At 39.6% G+C, this 19,105-nt stretch overlaps 1 protein-coding gene across 1 annotated transcript in view; it reads left to right on the top strand.

Moving 5' to 3' along the window:
* The window catches only part of Polr2b (RNA polymerase II subunit B), a 39,785-nt gene that overhangs the window by 1,189 nt on the left and 19,491 nt on the right, over positions 1 to 19,105 (top strand). The window contains exons 2-10 of the mRNA XM_055629229.1: positions 1,640 to 1,712; positions 3,590 to 3,740; positions 8,759 to 8,871; positions 8,990 to 9,209; positions 9,765 to 9,923; positions 12,577 to 12,741; positions 14,817 to 15,013; positions 15,161 to 15,280; positions 15,697 to 15,883. Coding sequence (XP_055485204.1) covers positions 1,640 to 1,712; positions 3,590 to 3,740; positions 8,759 to 8,871; positions 8,990 to 9,209; positions 9,765 to 9,923; positions 12,577 to 12,741; positions 14,817 to 15,013; positions 15,161 to 15,280; positions 15,697 to 15,883 — 1,385 coding nt within the window. The remainder of the gene's footprint in view (positions 1 to 1,639; positions 1,713 to 3,589; positions 3,741 to 8,758; positions 8,872 to 8,989; positions 9,210 to 9,764; positions 9,924 to 12,576; positions 12,742 to 14,816; positions 15,014 to 15,160; positions 15,281 to 15,696; positions 15,884 to 19,105) is intronic.

Genomic DNA, 19,105 nt, shown 5'->3' with positions numbered 1-19,105 from the left:
TGCTTAAGTAAAACTTTCATACTGGGCTGGAGATGTAGCCGAGTGCCCTGAAGTCAGTCTTAGACACTGAGGGGAAAAACTCATATTATTTGGAAAGTTTTATAGGACGTGGTAGGCATGAATTGGCCCGTTTCCAAAGTATCTGAGTCAAGGGGGTTGGAGAGATGGCTCAGTCGTTAAGAGCACTTGTTGCTCTGCAGAGGACTGGGTTCAGTTCCCAGAACCCGTAGGATATCTTAAATAAATCCAGGGGAATCCAATAGGTACATATGTGGTGCACATACATGTATGTAAGCATAAAATTTGTATATGTAGAGTAAAAATAAATCTTTGGAAAGTTTGAGTCAGCAGTTAAGTGCTGCCAAGAGGGGGCTGGAGGACCCGCTTAGGATTTCTGACCGGAACACCTGTAAGCGCCTCTTCATAGTTTGGGCTTAACAGTGAGCGTGGGGAGACTATGAGGAGTTTTTAGTTAACAGTTCTGGGCTTCAGAGCAGACAAATCAGAACTGCATTGCCTTTTCTGCCCTACATCCTGAAACCATTGCCCTCATTCTGTCAGGATTATTTACTGGAGAGTTGAACATTGTATAAATTCAAGGAGAGGATGTGTAGATACTTTTATCTTTGTTTCTTTTTGAGACAGCATCTATGGTGTCACTCAGGCTGGTCTGGAATTTGTGATCTTCCAGCTTCCTGCCTCCTGAGTGCTGGGATTACAGGTATGCACCTGCATACCTAACTGACTCCTTATCTTGATGGCAGAAATGCCAGGATCGCATAGAAGACCATGAGGGATGAGAAATAAAGTCATGGCAGTCTTTGGAAAATATAGACTATACAAGCCAGGCATGCTGGCACATGTCTTTAGTCACAGGACTTGGGAGGCAGAGACGGGGGTTTAAGGTCACCCTTTTCTAAATAGTGGGTTCCAGAACAGCTAGACTATGTAGTGAGCTCCTGTCTCGAAAAAGAAAAACATATATATATACACACATATGTAAATTGTACGTATGTGAAATATGCACATGTAAATGTATGAAATGTTGCTGTAATAGACCACCCCAGGGTGTTGTTCAGTTATTGAAGCAATTTTCTGTCTCTTAATTCGTTCCTCCTGTCTCTGAGGCCTTACTACTCAGAGGATATTGCTCCTGCTTAGCTCTAAGTACATGGATTTTCTGGAGCAGACAGAGAAATTAAAAATTGTCACAACCTAGCTGAAACTTTGTTGTATTTTGTATATATGCAGTAAAAAAAAAAAAAAAACAAGATTTATTTATTATTTATATACTATTCTGCCTGCATGTGTATCTGCATGCAAGAAGAGGGTACCAGATCTCACTAGAGATGGTTGTGAGCCACTGTGCTGTTACTAGGAATTGAACTCACGACTTATTGGAAGAACAGCCAGTGCTCTTAACCTCTGAGCCATCTCTCCAGCCCCTGTATATACAACTTTCGTTGTAAATAGGAAGAATATTAACTTGACAAACATGGCGTAAACTCTCTTGAGATTCTAGGAAAGAGGGGTGAAATTATTGCCTTGTATTTAGCAGAGTGATAGTTTTACTTCATTGAGGTACAGTATAAACTAGTTTCATCTCATTGACGATGAGCATAGTGTTTTGTTTTTGCAGATATGCAATATGATGAGGATGATGATGAAATCACTCCAGATTTGTGGCAAGAAGCGTGTTGGATCGTGATCAGGTAACTTTAGAGGAAGCTGATCAGGCTTCAGTAGATGCTGTAAGCTGTGAGGGACGTCCTGTCACTGTTCTTATAGGTAGCTCTTGGCCCTATCTCTGCTTACTTATGTACTTAACACATGTTCATTACTTACAGGGGTTGCTTTGTTTTATCCAGACAGTACTGTATGCAGGTCTGGATCCTATGGAACTTTCTGTAGACTGGGCTGGCTTTGAATTTGCAGCACTCTTGCTTCTACCTTCTAAGGTTGGGATTGTAGGAACATATCATTGTATCTGGCTGTATTGATTTAAAATGTTTCCCCCTTAGAAAAAAGCTGAAGAATTCATTTAGTTTTTTTGAGACAAGGTCTCATTGTGTAGCTCAACCTGACCTGGAACTTGCCACTCCTCCTGTCTCAGTTCTTTAGTGTTGTGCATTTTGTTGTTCTTTGTTTTTAGCTTTTAAATTTTATTTGTTTATATGCCTGGGTAAGTTTATGTGCACCTTGTATGCAGGTGCCCATGGAGGCCAGAAGAGGGCGTCAGATTCCCTGGAACTAGAGTTACAGATGACTATGAGCCACCATGGGTGCTGGGAATTAGCTCCTCTGCCAGCTATATCTCTAGCACAAAGATTATGGACTCTTAACTGCACCATCCATGTCTTTAGCCTCATACATTTTGTTTCATGACTTATTTTTCTGCTTCCTTTGATTTGAAACTGTTTCTCAGGATGTCCTTTTTTAAAATAATTTATTTTTCCTTTTTATGCACTGGTGTTTGGTTACATGTTTGTCTGTGGAGGGCATCAGGTCTTGCAGACAGTTGTGAGCTGCCAGTTGTGAGTAGGTGATGGGAACTGAGCCTGGGTTTTCTAGAAGAGCAGTCAGTGCTCTTAGCTGCTGAGCTATTTCTCCAGCCCTGTCTTGTCTGCCTTCCTTCCTTCCTTCCTTCCTTCCTTCCTTCCTTCCTTCCTTCCTTTTAAATAAATCAGGTCAGTTACTTTGTATAGTACTTGTGGGTTGTGGTTTGACTTTCCTCTTACTGTGTTTGGGTGAGTCCTTTGGCACACTGTATTAGGTACACTTACTGTGTTATTGGTGATGTTAATCTAATTCCATATTTTTAAATTATGGTGGTTCACTTTTATTTTTGATATTTAAATGAGCACCTCTTATAATTGTTCTCCATGTGACTGTTCCAAATAAACCAGAGGAACTTTATAATATATATTCTGTAAGAAATCCAAGAATTACAAAGTTAGGAGTTATAAAGACACAAAATATTGCAATATGCAGTGGAGCCCCAGATTGTAAATGAGTAAAGTCACATGTCAAAGTCCGTCCAGATTCTTACCCATTTCTATAACGTAAAACACGGGGAGAACAGTCAAAAGCAAATTGTTATGCTAGGGTCACCACACTGACTGTCACATTGTGTGCAGTAACATGGAAATGCTTTAGAGTTTGAAATTTGTTTAAACATCAAAGCTACCTTATTGTTCTTCTGTTCTTTAGTTATTTTTACCCCTTTCTTTTCCCTCCCAAGCATAATATCTAAAAAGAAAATATTCCTTCCTGGCCATATGCACTGATTGATACATATTGCTTGGCATTTCATGAGTATTTGTTGAATTTGATTAAATAAGTGGTTCTCAGCGTTGGTAATGCTGCAACCCTTTAATGTTCTTCTTGTTGTGGTGACCCCACTCATAAAATTATTTTATTGCTATTCATAACTGTAATTTTGCTACTGTTCTGAATTGTAATTTGGGGAGATAAAAGTTTGCCAAAACAGTCACAAGTCACAGGTTGAGAACTGCTGAATTAAATTTAAAATGAAGAATATTGTAGAGAGATTGAGTTGCAACTGATTATGAACTTAATATTTTCCTAGTTCTTATTTTGATGAAAAAGGCTTGGTTAGACAACAGCTGGATTCCTTTGATGAGTTTATTCAGATGTCTGTTCAAAGAATTGTGGAAGATGCACCACCGATTGACCTTCAGGCTGAAGCTCAGCACGCTAGTGGAGAAGTTGAAGAGCCGGTAAGATGGTTATTTTAATGCTGCACAGGGGAAGGAGAGTATTGGTCTCAGTCCTTCTCTCACTCAGGAGATTTGCAGTGTGTGAACAGCAGCTCAACGTGGCTCTGCATTTATCTTCGTTAATGAACATGTGCACTTTTCAAGTGATGAAATCCTTTCCTCTACTTAGTATGTGCTTTTTGGTCTTAGGAAGAATATGGGACTTGTATACACTAGATAAAAACTCTACCCCTAATCTCTTATCTCATTTCTCTTTTAGTTTTTATTTTGAGGCAAAGTCTTGGCAAGTTGCCCGGTCTGGCCTTGAACTCCTTTCCTTCTGCCTCAGTCTTTGTAGTAGCTGGGATTTATAGGCATCTCCCCTCACCTCTCCAAGTAGGTACTTAGTAGTGGGAAAGAGAGCACTCAGTATGAATACCTGAGAGGTGGACTGGAAACAGTTACATTGCTTTAGATGATCCCACTGTTTTCTTCTGCAGTCTGAGAAAAACTGTTTGAAGGACAATTCCTTATCTTATGTATTTATTTAGGACAGAGTGCCTCTCTATCACTGGCCTTGAACTCAGGATCCTCTTGACTGAGCCTTCTTGAGTGGTAGAAAAACAGATATGCCACTATGCCCACATTTTTAAATATGAGATCAAAAAGGAAAATTAGGCTTAATAGTTTGTTTTTTTACTTAATTTTTAATTTTTACACATGTAATTTTTGAATTATTTATAGCAAGGGTATAATTTTTACAGTTTTTTTTAAATAAGTGTTTTAAAGAAGTTGAAAATAATGACAGTTTCCAGTTGCAAGCAGTAAAAAGGCAGCTGCAGGAGCATTTTGGGCTCTTAGAGACAGGGAAACTGCAAAGCAATGTGAAGTAGAGATAGCTTCAGAATGAGAGCTAGAGAAAGGAAGATTATTTCTAGCCAGTCAAGTCCCTTTTCTCTAGATTGCATCCTAAGGGCTTGCTTATTATGCTTATTCTAGTTGGAGCTCGTGCACTAAATTTTGCCTTAAAAGCAAAAGTAAATTGGCTTTTCAGGATTGTGCTGGAAAGAGGACCATGTTGCACCTTTTAAAATCCCAAAGTTGGGTTAGAGAGATGGCTCAGAGGTTAAGAGCATTGGCAGTTCTTCCAAAGGTCCTGAGTTCAATTCCCAGCAACTACCCTGTGGCTCACAACCATCTATAATGAGGTCTGGTGTTCTCTTCTGGCCTGTAAGCACACATGCAGGCAGAACACTGTGTAAGTAGTAAAGAAATAAGTCTTTAAAGGAAATCCCAAGTCATTTTCTCATCATGGTCTTTATATAAGTGGAGAGTTAAAAGTAAAAAGAAAATTGAGAGTGCCACTATGGTAAATACTGCAGGATGAAGCTGTTTCTAAAGCTTGAGTGTAGTGGAAAAGATAGGGACCTTCAGTTGACACTGAAGGCAGGAATAAGTGGCCTAGGTGTTTCAAAAGTAGTTGGTGTACTTAGCTTGAGAATTGGGTGGTACCCACAGTAAGCCGCATATAAAATTTGATGAATCTGTTCACTTAAGAGGCCTTAAGTGAAGTTAAGATGGAGCCAGGTCATCAAAGGCTTGTTGCAGCGGTTTTTCCTCCTGGTCCCAAGCTCTTGCAATAAAGACTTATAAGACTCAAAATACTATTTACAATTGCCTAGACTGTTGGGTTGAGGGTAGAAGCCGAGAAAACTCACATCAGATAGAGCAGCTTAAAATGAAAGCTTTATTTTCTGAGCTCAGGGAAGTGGCCAGTTTGCGATCTGAACTGCATCCCCAAAGGGCGATTGTACAACATTTGTAAAGGATGGGAACACAGAATGAGGTGGAGAGGGCGGAGGTGCTGGGGTGAGATGCAGTGTTATCTAGTTTTATTTTGACATTATGGGTTAGCAAGGGAGTATCTGTAGAAGACTGGACCAGATCCAAGACACCTGGCCTCAAGGCCCTTACCTCTTCCTCCTAGACATTTGGTCTGGAGCTCAGAGTGATAAGGGAACAAAGGAGTGGGCCAGCTGCACTTAGTTAATTAGGGCATAACAGTCAATTGGTTTTATATTTTTATAACTTACGTATCTTGGTTTAAATAACAGCAATTTCTATATTTATTACTGGTTGACAAAAAATATTTGGAGAAGTAGGATAGGAATTTGTTTCTGGGCTTGGGAACATGAACTTGTTTGACCCTGCTAGAAAGGTGGAGAACTTGTCCTAGAGGTGGCTGGACTCAGACAACTGACTTCTTACAAGAGAAGCTGTTCAGCTTTTGGGAAGGTCCTAGCTCCCCTAGGGCCTGGGACCTTGAACTTCCTTTCTCCCTGTGATTGAATGGAGTCTGAAAACAAAATCATAGTACTTAGCACCAGTTTCTTTTGCTTGTTCCCAATAGACCATATGGCCAGGCTCTTCTCTGACTAAATTGTAACTTAAAATAACCCATTTTACTAATCTGCATTCTGCCTCATACCTGTGGTTAGGTTCCTTGCCTCCATTCTCTTCACATCTTTCTGGCTGAATCTCTCCTGGCTCTATCCCAGAATCCTTTCTGCCTGCCAGATGTCCTACCTCCTATTTCCTGCCTCAGTTATAGGTCATTAGCTTTTTATTGACAGGTGATGCTTCATATAGACATAAGATTCCTTTTGTAAAGGCTCTGGAGAAATTGGGGAAGGATTGTCAAAGGATATGTCTAACATACCTATTTAGAAAGGTCACTATAAATGTTATATATTTGAAATAGAAAGGGTCTGGAGACAGGTGAGGCTCTTGGAATAACCTAAGTGTAAGATAGAATCTACAGTAATGGTGGAAATGAGTGGAGGGTCACTTTCCTTTGGGTCACTGACATTTCTACTGTCTTTACCGTTTACTGTAGCTTGGGAGAGGAGGGTCAGTAGTATTCCTACACGCATGATCTATTTAGTTCATCTCTAGGATTTGATAATAGAAATTCTGTGACTGTTTTCTTCAAAATAGTTCTTCGCATGGATTGCTTTATTACGCAGCTGATAAATGTTAAAAGGCTTTGTTTTTGTGGTAATGGGAATCATAGATGAGGCTTCACATAGGCCAGGCAAGTGTTATCACTGAGCCAAATCCTCAGCCCTCAGATAAGTGTTTCTTAGAAATGCTTGTTCCCCATTATCAGTCTGAGTCAGTCAGATTGGAAGTCTTTTTTTATAGAGAGATTTGGGTTTTAAGCATGTATTTAATTGATGAGTTAGTTTGAATATCTCTGCCACCCCTAGACACTTTGTACTTTCCATCCTCACCGTGTGGGAGTGTACATGAAAGTGTGAGGATTATTAATAAGAATCGGTTTTGATTTCTAATATCTCTCTGCACTTGCATGCTGCCATCATGGCGCACATAAATGTCCTGGCTGATGTCTTCAAGAGCATCAACAGGGTTGAGAACAAATGTCAGGTCCTTATCAGACTATGTGCCAAAGTGATACATAGTCCAGTTTCTTTTCTTTTTCTTTTTTTGTATTTTTGAGACAGGGTTTTTCTGTGTAGCACTGATTGTCCTGAAACTTATTCTGTAGACCAGGCTGGGCTTGAACTCACAGATCTGCCTGCCTCTGCCTTTCAAGCAGTGGGATTAAGAACGTGCACAACCACTGCCAGACCATAGTCGAATTTCTGTCATGATGAAATGGGGTTACATTGGTGAATTTGAAATCATTGATGATTTCAGAACAAGAAAATTCACTGTGTACAAGCAGGAAAAATAAATGTGGAGTGGTTAGCCCCAGATTTGAGTAGTGCTAAGATCTATAAAAATAGCAGAACAGTTTGTTCCCATCCGAACAGTTTGGTGTCATGGTCCTTGAAGAAGCAGGATGAAAACATAGGAGAAAAATCTTGGGTTCCTTTTCTAGACATGTAAAATATAAGTAAAAAGCCTTCAGGGGGAGGGGTGGGAGAATTCAGGCTTTTTTTTTCTTCTTCAGTGTTTTGAGACAGGGTTTCTCTATGTGTAGCTCTGGCTGTCGTGGAACTCAATTTGTAGACCAGGCTGGCCTCCAACTCAGAATCACCTGCTTCTGCCTCCTGAGTGCTGGAATTAAATGCATGTGCCACCATGCGTAGCCAGTATTGAGTTTTATAGATGAAGTATATATTTGAGCCAGACATGAAGAAGTATACCCAGGATCTCAGCATGTGAGAGGCGGCATGAGGATCAGGAGTTGAAAGCCAGTCAAGCTACATGATATAGCCATTCTGGGCTAGAGACCCTTTCTTAACTCTCCCATTCCCAATAAAAAGGCCTGTTTGTCATCTTTAAGGAAGTGATGAGATATAAGAGAACACCCCTATGGGCTGGAGAGGTGAATGCTCTGAGTTTGGTTCCTAGCACTCCTGTTGAGTGTTTCATACCTTCTTCTGGCTTCCTCAGATCCTCAAACATGTGGTATTTACTTTCAAAGACTATATATATAGATATCTATATCTATATCTATATCTATCTATCTATCTATCTATCTATCTATCTATCTATCTATCTATCACCCATAAATAGAAATAATAAAAATAATTTTTATTTATTTTTAGACAGTTTCTTCATATAGCCCTGCTTGTTGCACTGTGCTTTGTCGTCCAGGCTGGTCTCCGACTTACAGAGATCTATCTGACCTACCTCCTTGAGTGCTGGGATTAAAAGTGTGCACCATTACACCTGACATAAAACTTAATAATAATAATAATGGACAAACCACATCACTGTATTGTGGATTCTAACTTCAGAGTGTCCTCATGTCAGTAAAATTGATTAATTTTTGTTAGTTTGTAGAGTTGCTTCTACTTAAAATGCTATTGTCGATCATGATAGAGTCATTACGACTTTTAATGTTTGAGACAGGATCTTTTGGTGTAGCCCAATCTGGTTTCAAACTCATGATTCTACCACTTTGGCCTTTTTAAGTGCTGGAATTATAAGAATACAGTTAGAGCCTGACTTTCAAAACTTCTGTGGGGAAATTATTTATTGTTTTCATGCTTTTTGTTTAATTCTAGCCAAGATATTTACTGAAATTTGAACAAATTTATCTCTCCAAACCTACTCATTGGGAAAGAGATGGTGCTCCTTCACCAATGATGCCTAATGAAGCCAGATTAAGAAATCTCACGTAAGATATACTTTTTCTTTGTTAGCACCTGATGTTGAATAAAATTAAGAAAGTTAATTAAAATAACTAGTTATTTTAGCACATAACCATGGCAGTTCTGACCCACTTTTCTTTGCAGGTACTCGGCTCCGCTTTATGTTGACATAACGAAGACGGTCATTAAAGAAGGTGAAGAGCAGCTGCAGACTCAGCATCAGAAAACTTTCATAGGGAAAATCCCCATTATGCTGCGCTCTACCTACTGCCTGCTGAACGGCCTAACAGATCGTGACCTGTGTGAGCTGAACGAGTGTCCTTTGGATCCTGGGGGCTATTTTATTATCAACGGATCAGAAAAGGTATAGTGGTATTTAACACACACTAAAAGAGATAGTTAACCTTTAAATTATTAAGGTGAAATGAAAAGATGTACATTCTCGGGCTGGAGACGGTTCAGCGGATAAGAGCACATGCTGCTCCTGCAGAGGGTCAGAAGTTGGTTCTTAGGACCTCCACCTGTAGCTTCACTTCTAGGGCATCTAATGCCTCGTTCTGGCCTCCATGGCTACCTTACACAACACACACACACACACACACACACACACACACACACACACACACGAAATGAATCTTTATAAAAAGAAAGTATACATTCCTACAGATAACCTGAAAGTGACAGTTGAATTATTTAAGGTGTGACACCTAAACTTTGATGAACTAAAAGTTTTATGAAGTTGTACATAATACACACTAGAAATATGCTGGTTGTTGAAGCTTGTATATTTCTGTTGAGTATGAGCCTATATGACCCGTATAAATAAATAACTATGCAGGTTTTGCTTCTTGGTACTTCAATGACCTTCTGGGTTTTTCAGCTGGAACTTTTTTTTTTTTTTTTTTTTAACTGCCTATAGGTTCTGATAGCTCAAGAGAAAATGGCAACAAACACAGTCTATGTGTTTGCCAAAAAGGATTCCAAGTACGCCTATACAGGAGAATGTCGATCGTGCCTGGAGAATTCTTCCCGGCCCACCAGTACTATATGGGTTAGCATGCTGGCGAGAGGAGGACAGGTATGGTATTGTTGGGGACATGTGATTTGGGGCGTTCTTAGTGCTTTGTTTTCTTTACTTATTTATTATTGTACTGAGGTTTGAACCTAGAGCCTTACTCTGTCGCTGAGCTACAGCCCCAGCTCTGTCTCATTTCTTGTTTTATATATTTTTAAGGTGTGATTTTTTTTTTTTCTTTTTTTCTTTTTAAAGTCAGGATTTCTTTGTGTAACCCTGTCTGTCCTAGAACTTACCCTGTAGACCAAACTGGTCTCAAACTCAGAGATCCACCTACCTCTGCCTCCCAAATTCTGGGGTTAAAGGTGTATATCACCACCGACTGGCCTTTTTGATTTTTTTTTTTGGAGCCAGGATCTCACTAGGTAACTTCAGTTGTTCTGGAACTCACTTGTGGACCAGGCTACCCTCAAAATGTGCTGGAATTAAAAGGTGTGTGCCATTGTGCCCAAGTTATATTTGGTTTTAGGTGTGTCTGTATGTGGTTGTGTGCATGTGAGCGCGTTGCTGTAAGAAGCCAGAGGCATCTCCTTGGAGCTGTAGTTTCAGGCATTTATGAGCCTCCCAGTGTGGGTTGGAAATTGAAGTCAGCTGTTTGCAAGAACAGTACATGTTTTTAACCCCTGAATCTGTCTCCTTCCCCATCAGACTTTCTTTTTTTGGGGCGGAGAGGTGCCATTTCAAGATAGGATTTGTCTCTGTAGCTTTGGCTGTCCTGGAACTCACTTTGTCCTGGTCAGGCTGGCCTTGAACTTGAGATTTACTTGCCTCCTTTTCCTGAGGGCTAGGATCAAAGATGTGCACCACCACCACCAGCCTGTCTCTGCTTCCCCATCATGGAAATTACCAGTGGAAGCCACCACACATAACTTACTGTTGTTGTTGTTGTTGTTATTATTATTATTATTATTATTATTATTATTTTTGAAATTTGTATTTTGCCTATATGTGTACCCGCACCATTCGGCAGATATGGGCTCACAGAAGCCAGAAGAGGGTGTTGGATCCCCTGAGACGGGAGTTACAGATGGTTGTGAGCCGCCATGTGGGTGCTGAGACTCAAACCTGGGTCCCCTGAAAGAGCAGCCAGGGCTCTTAACCCACTCACAGTGTGTTATGTGGATCTGGAGGTGGAACTCAGGCCCCATGCTCCATATAGCTCATAATTTATTGACTGAGGCTTCTCCTCGGTCTGTTGAAGTGTAATTTAAAATATATTTGATTTATTTTATTATGTGCATGAGTGCTTTGCCTGCATGTATGTCTTTGTGCTACATGATTACCTGGTGTCCAGGGAAACTGGAAGAGATCATTGGAATTCCTGGAACTGGAGTTAAAGATGGATGCAATCTGCCATGTGGGAGCTGGGACTTGAACCCGAGTCCTCTGGTAGAACACCCAACAGCCAGTGCTCTTTCCTGCAGAGTCATCTCTCCAGCCACCAAAAACAATTTTAAAATATTTATCCTGTATGTGTACATGATGATGGGGCAAGGGACATGTGTCACAGCATATATGTGGATGCCAGAGGACAACTTTGTGGGGCCAGCTTTCTTCTTTCTCCTTTTTCTGCATTCTCATCACTGAACTCTGGTCTCTAGCGTACTGTGGCAAATGTCTTTACCACCTGATAAAATAATGATAAAAATAAAATAATGGAATGCTAGATGCTCAAGTGGAAACACCCGGATAGCAGTTGAGAGATGAAGGCTGAAGGTGTAGCTTAGAGCTCAAGGTGAGGATTTGAGTGTAATATCTAAGCACGTGTTCCTGGCTAATTTGCATATGAGAGGCTGTTAGTTTAGAAACTGTCCAAATAGATAAGCTCTGATTTCATTTACTTTTCATTCTGTTCTTAGCTTTCCTTGTATTTGCCTTTCCATACTCCTTTTCTTTTTAACCTAACCTATTTTGGGAAAGGTGGTCCTGGTGGTCTAGGAACTGACCACCAGGTCTGACTCTCTCTGCCTCTGGGGTACTGGGATTTAAGATTTATAGAATGACCATCACTCTGTATTTCTTTTTAAGGTTTATTTTTATTATGTATGTACGTGTTTTGTCTGTTGTGTCTGTGTGTGTACCATGTGCATTCCTAGTATTTTTGGAGATCAGAAGAGGGCTTTGGATCCGTTAGAACTGAGGTTGATGATTGTGAGCTGCCATGTGGGTGCTGGTTGCTGAACGTGGGTTCTTTACATTGAGACATTTCTCCAGGTGCTACTCACAATCTGCTTATTCTTCCCCTCCTACTGTGGGCAGGGATGGCACCCAACAGTCGTTTCCAAATGTGGTATTTGGTAATTCTTGGAGAATCTTGGCAAGCAGATAGTAGAGAAGGGAAGTTCTTAATGACCAGGTTGTCCATAAATCAGTAAACCCGCTGGGTGTGATGTTGCACTTTTAATCTCTCTGCAGGGGCAGAGGCAAGTATGTCAGTGTGAGTTCTAGGCCAGCCTGGCTACATAGTGAGAGCCTATCTCAAACTAAAACCAGAATGTACTAAGGCTGTTTCAGTGGTTTTTAAAAGAAGCTATAGGATAATAGACAGACATGCTTTTTTTTAAAAAATATATAGCATATATACTAATTGGCCATTTGATAATTTTGTGTTTTTCTGAGCTCTTATATGTTTATGTTCTGATATCACTTTTTCTAGGGTGCAAAGAAGAGTGCTATTGGCCAGCGCATCGTGGCAACTTTACCATACATCAAGCAAGAAGTTCCCATCATAATTGTGTTCAGGGCATTAGGCTTTGTGTCTGATAGAGATATTTTAGAACATATTATTTATGACTTTGAAGATCCAGAGATGATGGAAATGGTAATGAGAAAGCAAATGCATGTTTCCTGTTATAAGACACTTAGAGATGCTGATTGTTGCTAACCATAAAACAGCAGAAATGCTCTTCAGAGCAATTTACCTGTCGTTTACCGTGGAGTGAGAGCTCAGCTTAGCTCTCTGAGCTGACAGTCCACTGTAAAAGAGAGAGGAAAAGTGGAAGCAGTTGGGGTTCATGACAGCAGTGTGAAGAAGCAGCAGTGAGGAGAACCATGAAAGCATGCCAATCTGCTGCAATTTAGTAAAAATGGAAATTGAATAGTTGATAGCTGTTTTTTTTTTTTTTTTTTTTTTTAACTTTATTTGAAAGAATTTCTAACTTTCAGGAAAATTGAAAGAATAGTATTAGAACTTTCTGGCAGTCTTTACTCAGATCCAGGTGCATTTATCACATTTTCTCTGTCTTATTTTTTTTTTTTTTTCTGGATCGTTTGGGGATAAGTTGTAGATGTCATGCTTGTTTAGTGCAGCATTGATTTCCTAGGAACCAGAACATTCATTGATAGAATCATAGTATAATTATTAAAATCAAGAAATTAAAAAATTAGGCTGGCAAGATGACTCAGCAGTTAGAAGCTCTTTCCACACAAGCCTAGTGCCTCAGTTCAGTTGCCAGATCCCATGGAAAGGGGATTGGAGACAACCAGGGCCACAGCAGGCTATGGCACACACAGCATACACACCACACACATCAATAATAATCACTGCAGGGTAGCAAGATGGCTCAGGAAGTACAGGTGCCTGCCACCAAACCTGTCTCAGGAAAGTAAGAGACCTGACTTGCTTTACATATGTTGGTTTCTCAAAATTATTGTTTGTTCTTTTAGTTCTTATGAAGTATGGACTGATTGTGAATCCATACAATTGTGAATCTTGTACAGTGAATGTTTTCACTGTACAAGAAGGCATAATTTTTAATCTTCTGAAAGTACATTTTAGTTGTTAACACCTTTTTGAAACCCAATCCTATTCGCCTTAACTAAATAGCTTTGTAATAGTGGTACCAGGTTCCCTTTACAAAATATTTCTTGACCCACCATACATCTGTGGGATTTTTGTTGTTAATTGTTTGAGGCAAGGTCTCACTTTTTCGCCCAGGCTGTTCTACATCTCACTATACCAGGCTAGCAGTCTTCTGACTCTGACTGTCGAGTACTGGGATTGCAGGCATGTACACCATAGTCTCTTTGACTGGTCTCTTTGGCCTTTTTCTGACCTTGGGTACCATGATTAATATTTGGATGTTTAAAAATTGTGGATGAATGAGAGAAAACACTCAAGACACACTCTATAAAAGCATCCACATGTATGATAAGGTACGTGATTGAGGAGTAATTACAGATGCCAAGCTTCTTATTCTTACGTCTGAGTTCTTATGCCCACTGTTATATATAATTAGAAATTGAGAATTTTAAAATTGGAATAGAACTTAGGAAAAAAGGTTTTGTCGGGGACTGGGGGTACTAGGGTTTAAACCTCGGTCCACACAGGTTCTCAGACATTGAGTTATAGCCCTAGCAAGAATTATTTATCCTTTACTAGATGGGAACACTATCGACTTGATTGCTCAGAGGACATAGATAGTGGCAGGAGCGAATACAGGTCTGTTCAACAATGCAGTTTTAGAACAGTCTGCTTTTCAGGAGAGCGAGTGATTTCATTGATAGGTTAAATGTTTTTCTTCCTCCAAACACTGAAATGAAAAGCATTTCTAGCCCAGTAAATTTTAATTGCACCATGTAACTTGCACCAAGTATATTTGAAATATACAAAAGAAATGTCTTATTTTTGGCTTTTGCTTTTAAAGCATTGGTCATTAAAATATAAAAAACCATACTATTTTAAAAATAGTGGAATTATTTGTATTTTTCTTGAAAGTGAAATTGCTCACACTGGGTGGATTTGACAGATACCTGTATATTTGAGTTGCCTTCCAGGTCTGGAATGTTGAGATTCCTTAATTTCCTAAAAATAAGTCAGAGTAACTTTGCATGTTAGTCAAATTAGTGTAGGGAAAAATTTAAATTTGAAAAAACTTAATGTAGACTATTTGTTAGGTTAAACCGTCTCTCGATGAAGCCTTTGTCATCCAAGAACAGAATGTTGCCTTAAACTTCATCGGTTCAAGAGGGGCAAAGCCTGGTGTCACTAAGGAGAAAAGAATTAAGTATGCAAAAGAAGTCTTACAGAAAGAAATGCTCCCTCATGTTGGTGTCAGTGATTTCTGTGAGACCAAAAAGGCCTATTTCTTGGGGTAAGTTAAATTAAATTTTATTGATTGAAGGTCTTTGTGAAAAGTTAAATTGAGATAAAGTATCTTTCTTAAAGCTAAGAATGTTATAAGTTGTGTTTTGGGATATGTTAAAAGCCAAAAACCAAGTGTTTTCATTTTCTTTTTTAGGTATATGGTTCATAGGTTACTTCTAGCAGCTTTAGGTAGAAGAGAACTGGATGACAGAGATCACTATGGAAACAAGAGATTGGATCTTGCTGGGCCTCTGCTTGCGTTCTTATTTAGAGGGTAAGGAGTTACAGAGTGACACAGAAGAGAGAACTCATTACTTCCTTTATAGGTGGCTCTTCCTTAGTGCCCCAGAGTGACCACCGTCATCTGCCTATACATGGTTCTGGGAATTTAAGCTCATGTCCTTATGCTTTCACAGTGGATATGTTATTGACTGATCCATTTCCTCAGCTCCCTAGATTAGTTTATGTTAGCCTTTTTTGGTCATTGCCTCACTAAAGATTTTTTTCTTTAAGCATGTTATCTTAATTGTTCTCAACTACATGTATTTGTATATAGGATATATAAACCTAAAAAGACTGATAATAACTTAGGTTGCCATGGCCTTTTTTGTGGGTGGTATTGTCTTTGTTGAAAATGCATGTTTTTGTTAGACTTTTCTGTGTTTATAATAACAATATTGTATTCAACAGCATGTTTAAGAATTTGCTGAAAGAAGTACGAATTTATGCACAGAAGTTTATTGATCGTGGAAAAGACTTTAACTTGGAGCTGGCAATTAAAACAAGGATCATATCTGATGGGCTAAAATACTCTTTAGCCACTGGGAACTGGGGCGACCAGAAGAAAGCTCATCAGGCCAGGGCTGGAGTGTCTCAGGTGAGGTGGCCACTGTGCTCTGCATTTATAAGGAAGAGTTACAGGGCCAGCACAGCTCTTCATTTTATTGAACACAGTGATTTTTTTTTTTTTTCTTTTCCCCTTAGTCAGATGTAAAAATCACTAGGGGTTTTTGAATTATGAAACAAAGTTTTTCTTAAATTATTCATTGGCATCAAGAGAGTCAAGTTTTTGGCTTGCATTTAGAAACTCAAGATAATAAACTAGATAGTAATTTGTGATGTGTGAAAATCTGGAACCAGTGACATTTAATAGGTCATGGAAATAACAGGGTTTTGATACGCAGCTCAGGCTGGCCTCAAACTAGTGTTCTTATGCCTCAGCCTCCATGGTCTTGGGATTACAGCTTGTGCTGTTAAAATGTTTGTCTCAAGCTGCATTTTAGAAACTAACCTATAAAATTTCTAGGCATGCCCTTTATTTGTTTAGAAATATATTTTTTAAAGTTGCTGTGGTAGTTCATGCTTATAGTCCTAGTGAGATTGCTTCAAGTTTGAGGCTGGCCTGTGCTGCAGAGTGAGACCCTATGTCAGAAAGACAAAAGTAGTTCTTCTAATACTTCTCTATTTCCTTAGGAAATCTTTTCTTTTTCCAAGACAGGGTTTCTCTGTGTAGCCCTGGCTGTCCTGAAATTCACACTGTATACCAGATTAGCCTCAACCTCAAGAAATCCACCTGCCTCTGCCTACCCAGTGCTTAGATTAAAGGTGTGTGCACCATCACCCTGCTTTTATTTATTTTCATGTGTATGTGTGTTCCTGTGCAGCATGTTCATGCAGCGTCCTGCTGAACCCAGGAGAGGGCATTGGGGACAAAGTGGTGGTGAGCCAACACGTAGGTGCTAGGAGTGGAACCTATATCCTCTGTGGGAACAGTACATGCTCTTAAGTGCTGAGCCATCTCTCCAGCCCCAAACTTACAATATATGTATATATTTTTGGAGATACTGGAGGTAGAACCTAGGATCAGTTCTACCACTGAGCTACACGCACCACAGCCCTTATTTCTGTAATCACTTACATAGTACCCATTCTCAGGTACAATAATGGGGAATGGGAAAAACTATTGATTTATTTTTAAAGTTTTTGTTTGTTTGTGTTTAATTGAGATTGGGTTTCATATAGTTCAGGCTGGCTTCAGACTTGCTCTGCAAGGCTAAAGGTAAACTTGAGTGTCTAAAATTTCAGATCCTTTGCCTCTACCTTCCAAGTGCTAGGCTTATCAGCGTGTATCACCATGCCCCCTTTATGAGGAACTGGAGATTGAATTCAGAGCCAGATGCAAGTTGGCAAGCACTCTATGACCTGAACTACATCCTCTGGGGAAAGCTTTAAGGTTCATCTTTATCTGTCTTAAGTGATGTGGGATGGACCCTTGGAGGTCAGATGACAGTGAGTGAGAATCTGTTACCCTCTTTGTTGTACAAGGCGTTTGCCTTTTATTCACTGGCCTATCCAGAAAAACTGTCAGTACTCACTGGGCATTAGCTTTTGTAACTAATCAGTTAATTTTAACTATTTTTTGAGATAAGGTCTCCCTACAAGGCTGGGCTGTTCTTGAACTTAGATAGCCCTCTTCCTTTTACTCCCAAGTGTTGGATTACAGCTATGCACCTCTGTGCCTAGTTTACATATTGTCGTAATTTTTTAAACAAGCCAGTATTAGTATTTCCTGATTGATTTTGCATTCAGATTCCAAATTTAAGTTTCTGATTCCTAGAAACATAGATGCTTTTTAAAAAAACCCTGGGAAAGCTGAGTGGTGGCACTCAGGAGGCAAAAGCAGGAGGATCTCTGAGTTCGAGGGCAGCCTGGTCTAGAGAGCAAGTTCCAGAAAATCCAGGGCTACACAGAGAAACCCTAAGAGCCAACCCCCTCCCCCCAAAAAAACAAACAAAACCAAAAAACCTCTCGGAGGCTGCTGAGAGCTAAGTTCCTTTGCTTTTCATTCAATAAGGGTTTATTACTGAGTGCACTTACAATTCAGGGTTCACAACATGAGTTACTATTATCGCAGTCCTTTAGGGGCTCATCGGCATCTGTTGCGGAAACAGATTCATTCATATTGAGCTCTTTAGATAGCCTGAGTTACACTATGACTTCAGCTTAGTGAATTGCCATTGGCCCTGTGATGTGCCAGGTACCAGCTCATTAAAGATTGAAAGATGGATAAAGCATGATCCCTTATGTCCAGCATTTTATTGTTTACACTTGGTGATAAACATAATTAAAAGAAGGCTGGACAACTCCCTAGGATTTTAAAATCAAGTAGAAGGTTAGGAAAGCTTGTTGGAGAGGTAGCTGAGAACAGTGCTTGGAGGGTTGGCTATGTGTAGAAAACTTGAGAAGCATATGTTGGTGGCAGGTGATTGTTAAAGTAGCCTAGGTGAGAATAATTAGATCATGTTCTCTGTATTTGAAAGTTTCATATAGATGGTATCAGTTTAGAAATGCTGAGAAAATAGCTTTTAAAAATATTAAAATATTTATTTTTATTATGTATATATGTATGGGTGTGGGTCTGTGCATGCATGTACCTGTGGTGGATCAGAAGATGGATTCTCTGGTGCTAGGGTTATAGGCAGCATTGAACCCGTGAACCAAACTCTGGAAGAGTAGCAAGCATTCTTAACCACTGAACCATCCCTCCAGCCCTACGTGTAGATTTTATAATACTGTGTGATTGATTAATTGAATGGTAGAAAACTTTGTAATACATAAAAAATAGAGAGTTCTTTCTAGAAATTGGTCAGATAACTTTTAGTGAGGTGGTAAGAATTCATTAGGTAGAGCAGGGTGAGGAAGAACTTCCGTTCTGTGGTGGTTTTATGGTCCAAGTCGTGGGAGAGGCTGTATGACATTGCCAGAGGAGGGCATGAATGTTCGGGAGACTGTAGGAAAAGGTGTTTTAGAGCATGATTTCTATAGGAAGTGGTGGTGTGTTTACTGTTTTGTAAATGGATGAGTGATGACGATATATCCATTTCAGTAATTCTGGAGACTGAGGAAGAAAGTTTAGTGATACCAGTAACAGTGCAAAGGAAAGGGGCTGTGTATGTATTTCTTTGCTTAATGTTTTGTAAGTATTTGCAGTTGGTATTTGCATCTGTTAGATTCAGAGGCTTCAGCCCGGAGAAGGTGTTGGGATTTGTACTGACTTAGTGGTGTCAAAAGGGTATGAATTGATAAGCATATACTTTAA

The sequence above is a fragment of the Psammomys obesus genome, unplaced genomic scaffold (assembly GCF_907164565.1).
Source record: "Psammomys obesus unplaced genomic scaffold, mPsaObe1.curated_primary_1811, whole genome shotgun sequence".
NCBI lineage: Eukaryota > Metazoa > Chordata > Mammalia > Rodentia > Muridae > Psammomys > Psammomys obesus.
Note: the sequence above shows the minus strand (reverse complement) of the source record. Positions and strands in the feature narration are given on the sequence as shown.